This window comes from Mesocricetus auratus, unplaced genomic scaffold, assembly GCF_017639785.1.
Source record: "Mesocricetus auratus isolate SY011 unplaced genomic scaffold, BCM_Maur_2.0 Super-Scaffold_100013, whole genome shotgun sequence".
Lineage (NCBI taxonomy): Eukaryota > Metazoa > Chordata > Mammalia > Rodentia > Cricetidae > Mesocricetus > Mesocricetus auratus.
The window spans coordinates 24088489-24106273 of NW_024429196.1; the positions used below are offsets into that span (position 1 = coordinate 24088489).

The window sequence follows — 17785 nt, forward strand, 5'->3', positions numbered from 1 at the left end:
GGATCAAGCTAGGGTTACCAGGTTAGGGTTATACCTGTGAAGAGGCACCATGACCACAGTCACTCTTGTAAAAGAAAACACAATTGCAGGTTGCGTGCAGTTCAGAGGCTTAGTCCATTATTGACTGTTGGGGGATGTCCTGCCTGTGTGCTGTGAATATAGTTTCTCTTATTGGTTTAATAAAACGCTGATGGGCCAGTAGCCATGCAGGAAGTATAGGTGGATTTACCAGACAAGGAGAATGCTGGGAAGAGAAAGGCAGAGAGAGAGCCACCAGGAAGTTGCTGCCATGTAGCTACCTGAAAGATAGGACTCAGTGCATTCTCCAGTAAGCCAAGACCCCATGGAAATATATAGATGAAATAGAAATAGGTTAATAATTAAGAGAGAGCTAGTCAATAAGAAGCCTAAGCCACTGGCCAAGCAGTTTACAATTAATATAAACCTCTGTGTGTTTATTTGGGCCTAAATGGCTGTGGGACCAGGTGGGGCAGAAACTCTGTCAACAGTGGTCTTGGTGGGAAGCATGATGGTATGTAGGTGGACATGGAGCTGGAGAGATAGCAAGGCCACACCTAATAGTGCCCATGGAAGCCATTTTTATTCAAACCACAACAGGGGGCAAGTGCCCTATTTGCTAAGACATCTTGCTGAACCCTGTTGGGAGGACTTGACTTGTTGCTTACACCACCAGTGCAGGTAGTCACAAAGTTAGTGTATGGCAGAATCATCTGGAAATCCTGTAAGGAATGTTTTTAGAGCAACAGAAACCAGAATGTTCCCCTCTGTTGGCCTAGTGTGACGCTGAGAATTCTGATTTTTAATTCTAGGGCTGCCTGGGATGGCTTTGGGCTCTCCTGAAGTCTCCGATGTTCTGTCATTTGCCTGTTTCTATTTTCCAGGGGCCAAGCCAACCTTTGACCCGTGCCTTACTTGGGGCTGGCAGAAGTGAATTTCCATTCTACCAACTTGATTGGCACTGACTGCTAGGGTGTGGCCTGCTAGGCTCAGCTCAGCTAAGCTCCCCAGAGGTAAATGGTGCCGAGGGAAAGATGAGTATAATAGACTTTTCAAAGTCACCATGTGTGGCTAGCAGGAAGTTTTCATTGACATCCTGGTAAAAGGGAACAGATACAAATAAACTGAGAACGATGTTAGCCTTGGGATAGATTATCTGATGCTGAGGGTGTGTGGCACATTTCTTCCTGGATTGTTTTCTGCCCCAGTGACTACTGATATTTATAACTAGTCATCAATTGCACATCAGCTCATAGGCTGGGGAGCCAGCCTAGATGCCTGAGGAGTTTGTGATTTGACGGAGCAGTGTTTGCTCATATGGAAACAGCATTTCCTTTTCATTTGTCAAATGTCTGCATAGTGTCTACCACCCTCTTTCCCATCAGTGTGGTCCAGCACCCGCCAGGCAGTAATTTTCTCAGTGGGGGCACCAAAGAGGAGCAGACAGTGGGGGTCCATTTCTTTTAGACTAACCGCCGTAGCCAGTCCTTAGATTAGAAATGTGAGCCCACAGCCTCCAAGCCACAGAGAAACCCTGTCTCGAAAAAAACCAAAAAGAATAAAGAAAAAAAAAAAAAAGAAATGTGAGCCCACCGTCCATTGCCTAGTAGTAAAATCCCCACCAGTGCCCTGCCAGTTAACAGACCCAGTGTCTCTTGTGAGCTGGCAAAGTCCCTAAGATAGGAGCATGTCTTCCACTCTCTTGCATGGAGACAGTGTTGCAGAACAGGACAGCCGTTTGTCCTTGAGTTCAGGTCAGGCTCAGACCATCTCTGGGGACAGTGAGAGAGGAACATAGTGTGTATCCCGCCCAATCAGGGCAACTTCCTGAAGAAACAGTTCCAAACTGTGCTCAGCCTCCGGGAACCAATTCAGACTAGCATCACACAACTGAGCTCCCCGAGAGAGCAAGTGTGTGCATTGGGAACTAAACATTTTCCTTTCTGGATTATGGTCTAATGATCTGGAACATTTCCCACAGGACAGTGCAGCCAGGGGACTGGAAACAATGGCTTTAGCAAGCAGACATGTTGGAATCCTCAGACTCCAGGCCCACCGTTTGTCCTTGGACAAAGGTGACACCCGGCCTCACAGACTCCCTTGAGATGGGGATCATTGCGACCAGTATGCTCCCCAGGCCTACTGAGGGCGGTGGGAGCGGGCAGAGCCACTTTTGGCACATTTGGGGTCTGCAGGGGATGGCCGCTCAGCTGGTTTTCTGCTCATGGGGCACTTTTACAACAAACTGTTTTTCTGGCATATAAAACCTAGAGAAGGGAACAACTACATATCCCAAGGGAGGTCTGTAACAATGGTATCTGGGGACATCCATACCACAAGCCACTTCTACCCCAGCAACTAGATAGAAACCACAGGTTAGAACTATACAAGTCAGTCAGTCTCTGTCTGTGTCTGTCTTTCTGTGTCTCTCTCCCTCCCCCTCCCTCCCTCTCTGGTGCTGGGGATAAAAACCCCAGACCTAATCCATGCTACACTAGTGAACACCAAGCTACTTCTTTGCCTTTTGAATTTTTTGTTTTGAGACAGTGTCTTGCTAAATTATGCAGTCTGGCCTTGAACGTGTGATCCTCCTGCCTCAGGTTACCGAGTTGATGTGATTACAGGAATATGCCAGTGTGCTTGGTTCTAGTCTACTCTTAGGTGACTAAAATTGACAACAACAGTAACAAATCAGGACTCGGGTGTGGCTCAGTGGCAGAGGACTTGCTTAGTGTACCCAAGGCTCTGAGTTCAATCCCTAGCAGTAGGAAGAAGGAAGGAGGGGAAGGAGAGAGAGGAGACAGACAGATAGGTATTGATTCATGATCAAGTTTACAGATAAGGAAATTTTGATCACTTCTTGGGCTGCATTAGACCAGAAGCGGAAACATATGACTAGGCCTAAACATTGGTTCGACCGGAGAGCTCAGTGACTGTTGTCAGTCTGAGTGTTTTACCAGATGCGGAGTGTGGTTCAGAGCTGTGTATGGAGAAAGTGACTCAGTGGGCAGGACCTGCTCTGGGTCCTCTCGCTGCTCCGACTGATTTTACCCATTGGTTTAAAGTGACGGGGGCAAGGATGTTGGTTAAAGGCACGTGGTCCTTGCTCCATGCCCCTCAGAGCCAACACACAAAGACGATGTTACTCCTCTTTCTCAGCTTGCAGTGGCTTAGAAATGACCGACCCAACCCTATAAATATTTAATTTATTCAGATCACATAGGAGTTTTCCAAAGCCACAGGCATGATTATTTCCTGATAGAATCAAGATTTTCAGTGTGGAGATGATCTCGTGGAGATTTGAAATGTTCAGCTTGTCATGAGCAACCTTAAGGAAAGTACCGAAGAGGGGGGGTGGTATCCTTCCTTCATGCCTCTCTCGATTGTCACCTCATTTCAGGTGCTGCAGGCTCTGACCTAACACTTCATTTACCCCCCCCCCCCCATATTCATTCCCCACAGAATCGTGGCTTTTAATCACATAGAGCACACACTGGGAAACCAACATCAGAGTTAGGAAGACTGGCTGACATCTCTTACAACTGAGAGTGATTGGATTGAAAAGGCGAGGACTTTCAGCATTGACTGTTGGCTGCACGCCTCATGCTGGCTCAGTATGACCAGACGGGCTTTCTCTTCTGGATGAAGGCCTCGATTCCTTCCTGTCCGTCCTGCAGGGCTAGGTTGTCCACCATGGCCTGGGAGGCAAGGTAATATGCCGTTCTAAGGTCTTGGGGCAGCTGTTTGTAAAAGGTGGCCTTGCCCAGCGCCACCACGGGGCGGCTCAAAGAGGCGATCTTCTTGGCTATTCTCATGGTCTCTTCCTCCAGCTGCTCCTCTGCCACCACTTTGCTGATGAGGCCGTGGCGTACGGCCTCCTGAGCAGAAATGGGCTCCCCAGTGAAAAGCATCTCCAGGGCCACCTGAGGGAAGAACAAGCGAGGTCATTAAAGCACTCTTCACATTCCATGACTTCTCCAGGCCCTATCTCTGTTTCCCTGTACTGAGATGGTCACTCTCTGGACTTACCTGCACGCCTCAGCCCAGACATCTGCTTCCACAAATGACATGTCATCTATCACCCCTTGGTGTTGTCAACACCCTAACTCCCTGCAGGGGAGAAGATCAGATCGTTCCAAGAGCCAAGAAAATACAAGTAGTCCAGAATGGGTGGAGACTCCACAGATTTGATCAGGCAACCCAGGAGATCCCTTCTGCCCACCCCTTTAAAGGCCACGTGCAGAAAGACAGCCTGTCTGATGAGGTCCACTGTGAATGCCACTGGAACAAGCTCATAGCCTTCTGCAAACCAGTACAGAGGCCACTTCCCACAAGAACACGTTATGGGGACATGAAGGGCCATAAGCATCTTCACAGACCAGATACAGAGCCTAGCATGGCGGGCTTATAGGCGTCACAGCTCCTGTACAGGTCAATAAAAGTAGAATCGTCCCACATATGAGAGGACTGTGTGCTGCAGAATTCTGGGGTTCTCTGCTTATCTTTTGGGTGGGTCCCATGTCTATCCAGACTTCCGGAACAAAATGCCATAAACTGTGTGGTTTAGAAGGAACAGAACATCTTGCATGCTGGAGGTTGGGAAACCTAACTTCCAGGCATCCTCGGAATTGGTGTCCAGTGAGAACCTGCTTCCAGGTCCAGAGACTGAAATATCACCGTGTCCTTACAAAGAAGAAAACGGGGGGAGCCAGCAACCAGCAGTTCTTTCCAGCACGAGGCTCTACCCTTGGCCTCAGGATTGCTTCCCCAGGCCCCACCTCTGAAGGTGGTGATTGCATTTCACCATAGGAACTTGGGGGATAACACATTCAGGCTATAATGATGGTCTCTGTCTCCCAGAGACTACGGGCTGCAGGTGGAGGAAGAGAGGTGAGGTGGTGGAGGGGAGGATACGCTGCAAAGCCCACCAGGTGTGCACAGCAGACACACGAGATCACACTAGATCACTGGCCAACCTGAGAAAAGTCACCACCAGGTATGCACAACAGACACACGAGATCACACTAGATCACACTAGATCACTGGCCTCCTCTCACGGCGAACCTGAGAAAAGCCACTAAGATGCTTAGGTGCTTTCAAATTGTATTTCCTACATTATGTTGGGCACATGAATCGCTGCTAACCAGTATGTGTCAGGTGGAGTTTCTGGGGGCTCTGGTCTGAGTGAGGGTGCAACTCTCTTTCTGGCTTTGAAATCCCACTCTGGGTTAGATGGGCAGGAAACAAGTGTGCAGACACACAGTCAAGTGGGTAGGGAAATGGAAGCAGGGATTCTACTGTGGCAAAGGGACTGGTGTTGGGAAAGGGACTCGTATTTTCTCCAGCTCTCCTGGGATACCCACTGCCGGAGGCACTGGCTCTGAATGTGTGTGGCCAGTTCTAGCTGCAGAAGGGAGCGACTGGGATGGGCAGGGCATTTATATGGCACAATGAAGATGCATTATTTAATTCATTCAAAAGAGAAATACTTTAAAAATAAGGTGAATAATTCATGTCCTGGCATAGCAAGCTCAACTGTATGACTTTTGCCCAGCAAACTTCATTGTTTTTCAACACGGTGGAGCAGTTTCCAGGAGTGTCCAGCAGAGGGAACTAGAGTCCATCACATGCTGTTCTAAACTCTGCGGAAAGGGCAGAGCCTGTCCAGGACAGTTTGCAAAGGCACCAGTTTGTTTCTCTGGATAAACACAGGGACAGTCACCTATCACCAGCACATGCATGGGTGGGTGTTCAGTCTTCTTCTTGGGTCAGAACATGAAGAGAGACCAGAGATCTGAGTAGGACATGATCCTGCATGCATTTGTGGCATGTGTGTATATGCATTTGTGGCATGCGTGTATATTCATTTGTGGGTGCATGTGGGTTCAGAGGTCAGAAGTCAACCTTCGGTGTTGTTACTCAGGAGTTGTTTACCTTGTGTTTTGAAACAGAGCCCTGGGAGGAGGGGGAAGTTGCTTGCTGCTTGGACTGGCTGGCCAGCGAGCCCCAGGGCACCTCCTGTTTCTGCCTCCCCAGTTCTGGGACTCCAAGTGTATACCACCAGACCTGGCTTTGATCCATGGGTTCTGGGATCTAACTCAGGTCCTCAAGCCTGAGTAGCAGACACTTGCTAACTGAGCCTTCTCCCCAGCTCCAGGCCAGACAAAAATATCTTTGGGATGAAAAAGCGATCCTAGTTCTCACAATGTCCCTGCCCCCTCATCTGTCACGCTGGACATTGTGCAATATTGTTCCGAGAATTCAGCTTCCATGGAACTTAAGGGATATTTTGGCTACATTTCCCCTCTCTGTTAAAAAAACACATATAAAGTTTGATAAACATGATCCAGTATGGAGTTTCTAGGAATTTTGATAAGTCCTGATTTAGAAGGTTTTCCTGACAATAGGACTGATTTAAAGGTTTTAAATGCCTTGACCATAGAACCTTTCAGAAAGTCACATGTTAGAAGAGACTAAACCAGTATAGCAACTTCTTGCTATGAAAGGCTTCATTGTTTTATTTGCAGTTACAAGACAGTCTATGAGTCTGAATTTTGTTTTGTTTTTCAAGACAGGGTTTCTCTGTATTGGTTTGGAGGTTGTTCTGGAACTTGCTCTGTAACCAGACTGGCCTCGAACACACAGAGATCCGCCTGCCTCTGCCTCCTGAATGTTGGGATTAAAGGCATGAGCCACCAACGCCTGACTCAGTCTGTGAGTCAGACCAGAGACTTGCAATACATCTTATTTTAACGTCTGGGAAAAAAGCAATGACCTAAGAAATAGTCGCTAAATAAATATGGATGCAGTTAAGGCAAATGTCTATCTTAGAATAAGCACAAACAGCCCCTTTTGGAAGACATTTGAGCAAACCATTGCAGCAGGTAGCTGTTGTCAGCACGTTGCCTTGGATTAACCACAGAATCTCCCTACAGGCACATGTTCCTGCAAGAAGTAACAGGTTCTATGGAAGAAAAAATAGTCCCCCCCGGAACGGCTTACCACTACTGCTAGATTCCCTTTGGGTCTCATTTCTTTTGTGCCTCAGGCATGTGAGACGCTGTTAATTTTTGTAGTTGTTTCAAAACAGATAATCCATTCTAGGAAGCAGTTCACTTCTTTGCTTGCTGCATATATGGTTTTGCCCCTCCTTTTCCAGATTTCCCACTGAGAACAGAATGACTTTTTCCTAGAACAGACACTGTTGTTTTCCACTTCAGGGATGTTCACTAAATGCTATTCTGTGAGGCTGCGGAAGGAAGAAAGCTTTACAAGGAAAATGGCCTTGACAGTCATTTGTAATGACAAGACAGCTCTGACATACAGCTGCTCCCTGGGCGGATTCACATAGCATGGACAGGACAGTCCTTGTCTAACCGTTGTGAACTCAACACCGTAAATCAGCACCTTTAAATCGTTTCTGGACTGAGGAAGGTTGTCAAGAGGTCATTAGCCAGAGATACAGCCCCTGGACACTGGCACTGTGCCAGCAAGCTGCTTACTGTCCCGTGGGCAGACTTTAGTGTAACAAAATGGTTTCAATTGCATTTCAAATAAGATTACACAAAGGCTATGTTTTCCTGAAAATGAAAAACCTAAATAGTCATACTGAGGACTTGTAAGATTGAAACGTGGTAAGTTCACACACTGATGCTTTGTGTTTGATGCTGCAGAGGAACAGGCAGTGAGCTCTTCTTTCCCCAGCACGGAAGGAACACTAGAGGCCTTTGGGCAGAATGTCCGATATAGAAGATAGAAGATACTGTGTGTGCGTGTGTGCGTGTGTGTGTGTGTGAGTGTGTGTGTGTGGTGTGCATGTGTGTGGTGTGTGCGTGTGTGTGAGTGTGTGTGAGTGTGTGTGTGAGTGTGTGCGTGTGTGAGTGTGTGTGGTGTGTGGTGTGTGCGTGTGTGTGCGTGTGTGTGAGTGTGTGTGGTGTGTGTGGTGTGTGCGTGTGTGTGTGAGTGTGTGTGTGTGGTGTGTGTGTGGTGTGTGTGTGCGTGTGTGTGCGTGTGTGTGAGTGTGTGTGGTGTGTGTGGTGTGTGTGTGGTGTGTGTGTGCGTGTGTGGTGTGCATGTGTGTGGTGTGTGCGTGCGTGCATGTTTGTGTGTGTGTGAGTGAGTGTGTGTGTGGTTTGTGTGCTGTGTGTGTATGGTGTGTGTGGCGTGCATGTGTGTGGTATGTGTGCACGTGCGTGCATGTGTGTGTGTGAGTGAGTGTGTGTGTATGGTGTGTGTGCGTGTGTGGTGTGTGTGGTGTGTGTGTATGGTGTGTGTGTGTGTGCGCGTGCGTGCCTCTGTGTGTGTGTGTGTGTGTGTGTGTGTGTGTAAAAGCCAAGGCTAACTTCTGGCGGTGTTTCTCAAGTACAATACACCTGGTGGTGTTTGTGTAGAGAGGACAAGGTCTCTCCCTGGCCGGGAGCTCACCCGGTAGTCAGCAAGCTCCAGGGATCCACCCGTGCCTGCCTTCCCAGTGCCAGGATTGCAAGTGTACACCACTGCACCTGGCTGTTTTATGTGGACTCTGGGGATTGAACTCCCCACTCCCTTATAGGTACTTTTCCTAAGCTAATTCTGCAAACTATGAGTACTGACAGCCAGTTCAGTTACCTTTCTGGGCACTGCCCTCCCCAGGGCAACTGCAGGGGTGGAGCAGAAAAGCCCAACGTTGACCCCAGGGGTGGCAAAAGAGGACTTGTCACTTGCCACGGCAATGTCACAGCTGGCAACAAGCTGGCAGCCGGCAGCTGTGGCCAAGCCATTGACCATGGCAATGATGGGGACCGGGTGGTTCCGTATCAGCATCATGACCTGTAGGACAAATACACCCATTTCATTTCCATGAAGTGTGAAGAGCTGTGTACCTGCCATGTTACATGACTGACCCCACAGAGCACGTTTCTCATGCACTAGTTCATCAGTGTCTAGGCAGAAAACGCAAAACCATCAACTTACAATACGTCTCCACAGCGAAGCAGACTTGTAGAGTTTGGTTTTGGAGAAGCCCATGAGCAAACAGACCTACTTAGCAACAAGGACATGAAGCTGGGTGGGTGGGGAGTCATTCACTTAAGGCCAGAGCATGATGGGAAGTTGGTGGCAGTGAAGTCTGAGGCCATTGGCCTCCTCCTGCTTCCTGCCTCCCCTGCCCACCACATGGAGAACTGTGGGGTTTGTTCCTGGGGAGCAAGCTAAACCCTTCACAAACTGTCAGTTCTCTGTACCCCTGGGCAGCCCTTGTGTTAAAAGTCTGAAATTGGTATTTGGTGCTTCCTGGGAAAATTAAGGTGGGAAGGGGACTTGAAGGTAATTTCCTTAGTAATTACTTCTCAAATTACCATGCGGTATAGCATACTCTCTCAATTCCATTAAAACAGGGAGGGAGGACACCCTACTGTCATAAAAATAAGCAAAATTCCTGAGACTGAGCCTTTGGCACAGAGAGGAGAGAAAGCCATGTTCGTGTGACCCCTACCACCATAAAGGGCCAGAGCTCTGACTTACATTTGAAGCTTATTTTTTTCATGACACTCTAAACAGATTGTGTTGCCATGGAAACTTCGATTTCTAAATTATTGCTCTTTGAACCTTGGCAAGTTGGGAGGGGAGACAGGAACTACATCTGGGCTTTTCCCCAAGGCAGCAATAGAAAGAAAACGACCTTCACAGATTTGAAGAGTTTTGCCTGGGAAACTTGTCTTTTATATTCATAAACATTTGATATTTGTCAGCATTTTCCCCTTAAAATAACCAATTATATATCCAGGCACTAGAGTCAGGTACAAACTGTAATGTGATGGTGGTCCTGGAAGGTTATAATGGCTAGGAGGGGGAGCTAACTCACTCCGTGAGTGCTTGCCTCACAAGTGTGCTGTCCTTGGTTCAATCACCCGTAACACACATACACACACACACACACACACACACACACACTGATGATGATGATGATAACGATAACAACAATAATAAATTAAACAATTTTAAAAGTAGATGGTTACTATGGCTCGGGTGGATGTTCTCCAAAAGTCCATACTTTAAAGATTTCTCTCAGGGTGTTGTCATCAGAAGATGACTGAGCCAGTGGGAGTGTGGTCTTGTGGGAGGTCCTTAGTCCATTGGCACATTCCCTCAAAAGCAACTGGGGTAGGGCTGGAGAGATAGCTCAGCAGTTAGGAGCTCTTGCTTTAGCTTCAATGAAAGACCAATCTCAAAACACAAGCAACTGAGGAAGACACTTGATGTCAGCGTCAGACATCTACATACAGAAAATAAAATTGATGAGGTTAATTTTCTTCTTTGGAGGTGATACTTAGAAGAATTGGCTAAGAATTTAGAAGCATTATAGTTATTTCTATATATGAATGTTTTCTTTTCCACTGACAATTTTGTTTTAGTCTCTCTGTCTGTCTGTCTGTCTGCATGCGCGTACGTGCGTGCATAAAGGTCAGAGGAGGTTTTCCTGCTCCATCAGTCTGTCCCACTCCCTTAAGCCCGACACTCTCACTGAACCCGGAGCCCACTGGTTTATGGCTACTCTGGCAGCAGCAAACCTTCATGGGTCTCCTCTATTGGCAGGTGTGTGTGACCATGACCAGTTTTTCACATTGATGCTGGGAATCCTAACGTAGGCTCTTACGATTGCACAGCAAGTGCTCTCACCACTGAGCCATCCCTCTAGGCCCCATAGTCACTTCTTAGAAGTCTGAGAAGTCTAACCAGTGGTCCTCAACCTTCCTCGTGCTGCAACCCTTCAATACAGTCCCTTGTGTTGTGGAGACCCCAACCACAAAATTATTTTTGTTGCTACTTCATAACTGCAATTTTGCTACTGTTATGAGTCTCAATGTCCATGTCTGATATACAGGATATCTATATGTGACCCCTGTGAAAGAGTCTTTTAACCTCAAAGGGTTCACAACCCACAGGTTGAGAACTGCTGGTGCAAACCAAATAATTGCTTGGATAAAGAACTCATCAATAACTGCAGAACTTCTGACAGCCATTCTCCAGAGCAGACCCCACAGATAGACTCTTATCTGAAACCCGAAGGCTACCCCAGTATTTAATACAACAATGGTGCTCGTGCTTACAATGCTGGCTGTCATGTTGGCTTACCTCAGCACAGGTCTGGAATACTTCAGTGTGATAATCACGGCCTTTCGCATCTGTCAGCTCCTTCAAATCATGCCCGGAAGAAAACACAGGGCCCTCAGCTGTGAGCGGTTCCAGTTGAGAAAAGAAGAAAAAAAATAAAAAGCCAACAATGAGAGGTTGCAAATGGTAAATGCAGCGACACAGGAAGGCTCTGGGATCAGTGCTTTTATGAAGCTCTGTCTGGTCTGATGACTGTATTGTTGTACTCAGTCTGGCCTAAGTTTATCGACTTGTGCAGATCCTTTGAAATCTGTCATGCCGTAAGCAATGCCCCCATCATCCAGCGTGGGTCAGAGTGTGAACAGAAACATGGGAGCCACCTGGCTCCCCTCTTGATTTTACAGAGAGGAGCTGAGGATGTGGCTGCCATCATTATCCTTAACAACAAAGTGTCACTCCACTGATAAGCTGAGGACATTTCCTGCCATCTCCCTTGTGACAGGCAATGTTAGCCTGTTTTTACAAGTGAGAAAGTGGTGTCATTAAGACATTAGCGGCCTTTCTGCTGCATCCAGGCTACGCCTCATATGCCTGCTGCAAGTTGCTAATTCAAGCTTCTTTTCCTTCACCATAGGAAACAGTTGAAAATTCTTTTTTGGCCATTCCTAAAAAGGTAGCTCAGAGTATCTCAGCAAACACTAATGCTTAACCAAACAAAGCATCAGAAAACAGTGTCTGTTGTATTTTTCTGGGCATGCGTGATGGTGATAATGTGATTTTTTTTATTATGCCACGCACTATGTATGAAGTGGTGATTTTATCTTTTCAAGAATTTATTTTTAATTATGTGCCTGTGTGTGGGTGTGGTGTGTGCATTTGCAGGTACCTTTGGAGGCCAGAGGCATTGGGTCTCCTGGAGCTGGAGTTATGGGGTGACTATGAGCCACCCAACATGAACGCTGGGAACCAAACTCAGGTCTACTGCAAGAGCAGTAATTGCTTTTAACTCTGGGCCACCTCTCTGACTCCAAAGTTATAATTCTATAGAAATTTCTACTAGAGGGGCTAGAGAAATGGCTCAGCAGTTAAGATCACTGGCTGTTCTTCCAGAGGACTTGGATTTGAATCTCAGCACCCACATGGCAGCTCACAACCGTTTATCATGCTGGTTCCAGGGGACCTGATACCCTCTGCCTCTGCAGCACCAGGCATGCAAGTGGTTCATACACACACATGCAGGCAAACATCCATACACATTAGAAGAAAATCCTATTGGAAAAAGGAAGGAAAGAAATGGACAAAATCTGGCATACTTTTTGGCACCATTAAAGATGACACTACAGATTTAGATATGAGCAAGATTTAGCAAACAGAGGAGACATCAGCCCACCTGCTAGCTGCACCCCGTCTGGGATTATAGGCTTGCAATACCAAGTCCAGCTTTTTTATGTGGGCTTGGCACTTGCAATGCTAAGGGCTTTACCAGTGGAGCAGCGTCCTCAGCCTCCAGATTTTGATGACAAGGAGAAGCCATGATTTCACTAAGCAAAGGCCTTGCTACAGTCCCCACAGCTAACAAGGACCACAGAAGGTTTCAGTTCTTCAAAGGGGGTCAGGGCGATTCTCCAGTGAGGTGAGGAGAGGGAGTCCCAGCTCACACACATTTTGAGGAACCTCACGTGGGCACCATGGGCCACTAACAACAGGCCTCAGAGGAATACCTGCGATTATAATGACTTTCAGGTCTTTGCTTTCGGCTTCATGAAGAAGGTCACTTCGGAGAGATTTCAGCATGGCCAGTGACAGCGCGTTCCTCTTCTTGGGATTGCTTAAGACAATGTTCCTGCGAAAAGCATTTGATAGTCCCCCGGGTCATGAACCAGTCAAAACAAGCAAGGACCCCTGCAATTCCTTTCTAATTTAGGAGCAATTTTGAAAGCCAAGAATAGAGAACTGCCAGGGCTTGGTGCCAATTTAGAGGGTCTGTCAGCACTCCAGAATGACAGCTGAGTCAAAACAAGGAAAAAAGATGACCCGAAAGGTAGGCTAGCCTTTTCTCTCTGCTTCCTTGATTTGTTTTTGCTCTTTTTTTCCCTCTCCCCGCATGTACTGTCAGATACATGACTGCCACCTCCACAGCAAGGGTGAGTCACAACAGTGCCCAAATCATCTCTGCCCACAGAGGATATGAGTTTCAGGTGACAGTGTCAGGGCTAGGTGAATCCACAAACAGATTCTACCAGGTGGCTTCTTTAGAATGAGGTTAAGATAGGAGCCAAGGACGAAAGTGCCCCCTCCCCATCTCCGCCCACCCACCCCAAAGAAAAGGTTGGCATTTGTAAGGGTTTCCAGCAGGGTAAGACTGCAGGATAATTTGTACAGTCTGAGACCAAATGCTATACAAAGAGCAGACGGGCAAATCCATACAACAGACGTAGCATCTTGCAAAGAGCCCGCACCCAAAGGGCCTCTTTGCTATTTTAAAATCGCCCACATTCGGAATAAAACAACCTGTATTGTCATCTTACTGCCTTACACATGAGTGTCTTATTTTGTTGTTGTCCTAAGAAACGGGCAGTGAACCAAACCAGATTCTCATTGCACGCTTTATATTTCCTATCAGTCTCCACCCACACACGCTCTAAGCCTTCTTCATTCTTTTCTGAATATGGTATTTTATTGGGACATGGTCAATTGGATGCTCCATAAATAACATTTAGGAGAGTTAAAAAACAACTTTGACGACTGAATTTATTTCAGCACAATAAGAATAATCATTCCTTTTGGGGTACCATTTCAGTTTTGCTGCAGCTTCCAGATAGCTGTGGGGTTGTTTTGCTTTTCACGAACGTCCTCTCTCCTAAGTATAGGAGCTACATGCATCTGATGCGCTGATACTTAGACACCTTTGTCTGTGGAAGCCGTGGAAGCTGCTTGTAACCTGTCAGTAGAATCATCACTGTGCTCATGGCAGCACACGTAAAACACTGTCACCCCACCTGGGGAGATGACTTACTCAAGTTCTTGCTTTGCAAGCCTGAGAACCCGAGTTCCGTTTCTAGAAATACCCCCGCCCCTGTGGGTCATTTGACATGTACTTTGATTCCTAATGCCGGGGAGCTGGAGACAGACTTTGGAAACCGTTTCAAAAGAAAAGGTGGACAGCAAGGGAGGAAGGACACTCAAGTTGGTCTTCTGGCTTCTGCGCACACATGCAACTGCACACACATGAACACGCGCCTGTGACGGTACATGCACACACACAAACGCTGCCACCCAAGCTTACATGAAATTCTAAGGCCTCGAGCAAAGTTGCACAGAAAGGTTCCAGCCCAAACGGAAGCTTGCTGTCTGGTGGTGTTTGTTTCGTGTGAGTCCCATGGATCCTCCCAGACACACCGCCAGACAGCTCTCACTTGCAGCCCCGTGTGCAGACTCCTTTTCCCAGCAGTCCGCTGATGCCCTTCTCAGTGCTCATCTCCTGATTGTCAGGACAGATACGGGGCCGCCTCTCCCCTTTTGGAAACAGTCTTCTCTGGGGTTGAGTTCACTCTTCTCTAGTCTCTCCTTGCCTTCTTTTACGGGGGCTCCTGGGTCCTGGCAGGAGACACTCCCCTCCATCCCTTGCCCTCTTTGTTCCACGCACCTTGGCCAGGCAGCTTTGCTGGTGGCCATGACATAATCACGGCTCCCTCCATGCTGACATCTCCCAGTCATTCGCCCCGGTCCAGCCTCTCTCCAGAGCCCTGGATCTGTATGTTCACTGGGTTGCTCCACCGAGGTGTACAGTGGGTATTTTCCTCTCCTAACTCACCCCTCTCAGGGCTGCTGCTCAGTCACCCAAGCTGGTGCCTGAAAGTCATTTTATATTGCTGGGCAGCTCTCCCTTATTTCACAGGATATCAAAACTCCTAGGCTTCTCACCAGTTTCAGCCCTCTCGATGGTTGTTTTAGTTCCAAGTGTGGAAGGCCTTAAGCTGAGAGCTTCAGCTGCATGCTATCCCCGCCCCCCAAGGAGAAACTTCTTACTGATGAGGTTTCTCCCAGGGTGACAAGTGTACAGGTAAAATCTGGTCCCTATAAACGCTCCATTGAGCTATCTGAAGATCATCATTGTAAAATGACTTTTTTTTTTCATGGCTAATTCTACTGAATGTAGTGGACTGGAGTGGCCCACTCTACCATGATGGCACAGGAGTGGAAACAACTTGGGAGGCAGAGGGGAGCTCTTTCAGGCTCTTGGCTCACCTACCTCCTGACAGCCATCCCTGCACTTGACTCTGTGTGTGAAGAGGGGTGATTTCCACCTTGTAGGTCATTGTGCCATTTAGAAACAATGCACCGTGACTGACACAGCACTCATTTTGTAGCTGGCCCTCATGGTATGACAGTGTTATTGCTCTGAGGCACAGCTTTGAAATGGGACCACTGAAGTGACTGAGTTGCACAAGTCATCTGCTTAGTGCTTAACGTAGTGCTGCTTTAATGCTTGACTCAGGGAGAGTCTTAGTATATGATTCCTATGATTTACAATCAATTGGTCTCATCATCCCCCCTTCCAATTGCCCATTCATGTTTAATTCTGAAGGATTCAGTCTCCTATCTTTTGCCAGAATTTTTGATCAGATATGACCAGACTTTGCTTTGGGGGGAAGAGGTGATTGGTCTTACTATGTAGCCCAGGCTGGCCTTGAACTTGCTATGAGGTTCTGGAAGGGTTTGAATTCAGGATCATCCTGCTTCATCCTCCCCAATGGTGGGATTACAAGCCTTTGATACCATGCCCAGGTTATGATCGGATTTTTCAGAAGCAGAGCTGTTCCTTAAAATTGGAAAGAAAGGCCCCTATGTGGGCCCTACACTTCAGAGCCCGCCTCTGGCTTTCTTTGGGAGTGCCTAGCCTCTATGGTGTCCACCTGTAGGGAGGTAGGGGACAGACAGATATGGGCACCCCACACCAGCATCTGCAGACCTGTGTGCTAAGCCTCTTTAAGGCGGTAAGGGTAGAGAGGTGTAGGAGATAAAGGGGAGATGTGGGTGCCGGAGACTGCCTTTCCATCCTTTTGGGAGAACACCGAAGAGTTTGGGTGAGGATTAAAAAGGTTGACGAGGTCTTCTAGGATTAAGAAGGGCTATTTACCGGAGTTGGAGAATATAACAATCATCTGTAACTCTTGAACATGGAAACCTATCTCCTTTTCTAGCCTTGCCCTGGCTAGGCAAACGGTCATGCCTGAAAGGGTCTTCGTCACTCCAGGGTCCAGGTTGTGCACGGATTTCTCCTTGAGGCTTTTAAGTTTGTTGCATAAAAGGGCAGAGAGCATAGTGTTGTGCCCTTTACCCCACTTAATGACCTACCCCCACCCTGCACTTCAGCATTCGCTAACCCTGGAGCCTGCAGAAGTTTGGATCTTTTGTGATGGGTTTTCTTGGAGGCCATAGCAACTGTGGGTGGGGTGCTGCCCACACCGGCAGAAATGTTCAGAAATGACCGGACGACTGGGCACCGTAGCCCTGAGTTTCCCCTACAACCCTCACAGGTGCATCGTACTAGCGTGCACAGGGAAGGGACACCCGTTAATTCAGTATGCAACGATTCCTCCACCAAGTATTTCATCTTTTCGAGATGAAACCTAAAAGACAAGCAGTGACTGATAACTCAGGGCTAGTGGCGGTGAGGCCTGTTCTTCCCGAGTCCTGGTGCCCAACTCCAGGGAGAGAGCCCTGGCACTGCCGGCAGGCTGACCTGATTCCGTCCTGTTGTCGCATGCTAGTGGGCCGGGCCTCTGACTCCGGCCGAGCGGTCACTGCTGACCCCGGGCTGCAGAAACCAGCAGAGAGAGGGGCCCACCGGCTGCGCCAAAGCCAGCAGGTCCCCTGCACTCCAAAGGCCCGTCGGCCGACAACCAAGGCCATTGCAGTCAAGAAACAGCGGTGTCGACAGTGCAAGTGGCCTAGGCCTCGGGGTTTTAGCTTTCGGACCTGGTCACTCAGTGTCTTGGCCCCGGGGCCACGCCCCCAAAGTCCTGCCCCCTGTGTTCCTTTCCTGGAGCCCGCCCCCTGGAGTCCCACCCCCAACCCGAGGGAGGGGGCAGGTCCTGCCCTCCGGAGTTGGTCACTGGCTTGAAACTCAGGCCAGTTCCAGCGGTTTGTTTGGCTTAGTCAGGCTGTGAAAACGTTTAAGGGAGGGGAGAACTGGGTTGGCTTTCTGTAATGACACCAGGAATGTGTCGGATGTTGTGAAACGAGCAGGTGATGAGTGGCAGGAGCTGTGTTACACATTGCTAGGCTTGCGCCTCCCACAGGAAACACCCCCACGCCTTGTGGGTGATCTTGGATCACAAAGACTATTTAGCCTACCTTAACGTTGAATGATTTGCATTTTCTTCCCATGCAGACGTGGGAGACTCATATTTATAACTTGGGCTTTTCACATTCACCCAGGGAAAGCCGGGACTCCTTCTTAGGATCCCAGTGGCTAGATGAGAGACACATCCTACCGTGGAAGGTTTTAAACAGAAGGAGACTACCCTCCTTGCTTTTTAGTAGTTCTTGCAAATGTGGATAATAGTGGGAGATGCAGAATAAATACTCTTAGCTCTTAGGATTGTGTTGTTTCTAGAGGGAGGTGCCATTCCCAGGAGGCTGTACCCTTTATCACATGGTTCTGCAAGGA

At 48.0% G+C, this 17785-nt stretch overlaps 1 protein-coding gene across 1 annotated transcript; it reads right to left on the reverse strand.

Annotated features, from left to right (window-relative positions):
* Positions 1-3210: 3210 nt before the first annotated feature.
* Positions 3211-17112, reverse strand: Echdc3 (enoyl-CoA hydratase domain containing 3). Its single transcript, XM_005081235.4, has 5 exons — positions 16856-17112; positions 12831-12952; positions 11131-11228; positions 8626-8826; positions 3211-3941 (listed from the first exon to the last, which is right to left on the reverse strand). Exons 1-5 carry the CDS (start codon positions 17023-17025, stop codon positions 3630-3632), a joined length of 903 nt encoding a protein of 300 aa, XP_005081292.1. The 5' UTR covers positions 17026-17112; the 3' UTR covers positions 3211-3629.
* Between the last annotated feature and the right edge of the window lie 673 nt (positions 17113-17785).

Coding starts and splice junctions, on each gene's coding strand:
- Echdc3 (XM_005081235.4), bottom strand. CDS start 17,025: ATGGCCTTGGTTGTCGGCCGACGGGCCTTTGGAGTGCAGGGGACCTGC. Junction 8,827..11,130: donor TATTCCAGACCTGTGCTGAG/GTAAGCCAACAT, acceptor TTTGTCCTACAG/GTCATGATGCTGATACGGAA. Junction 3,942..8,625: donor GGAGGGCAGTGCCCAGAAAG/GTAACTGAACTG, acceptor TTCTTCCCTCAG/GTGGCCCTGGAGATGCTTTT.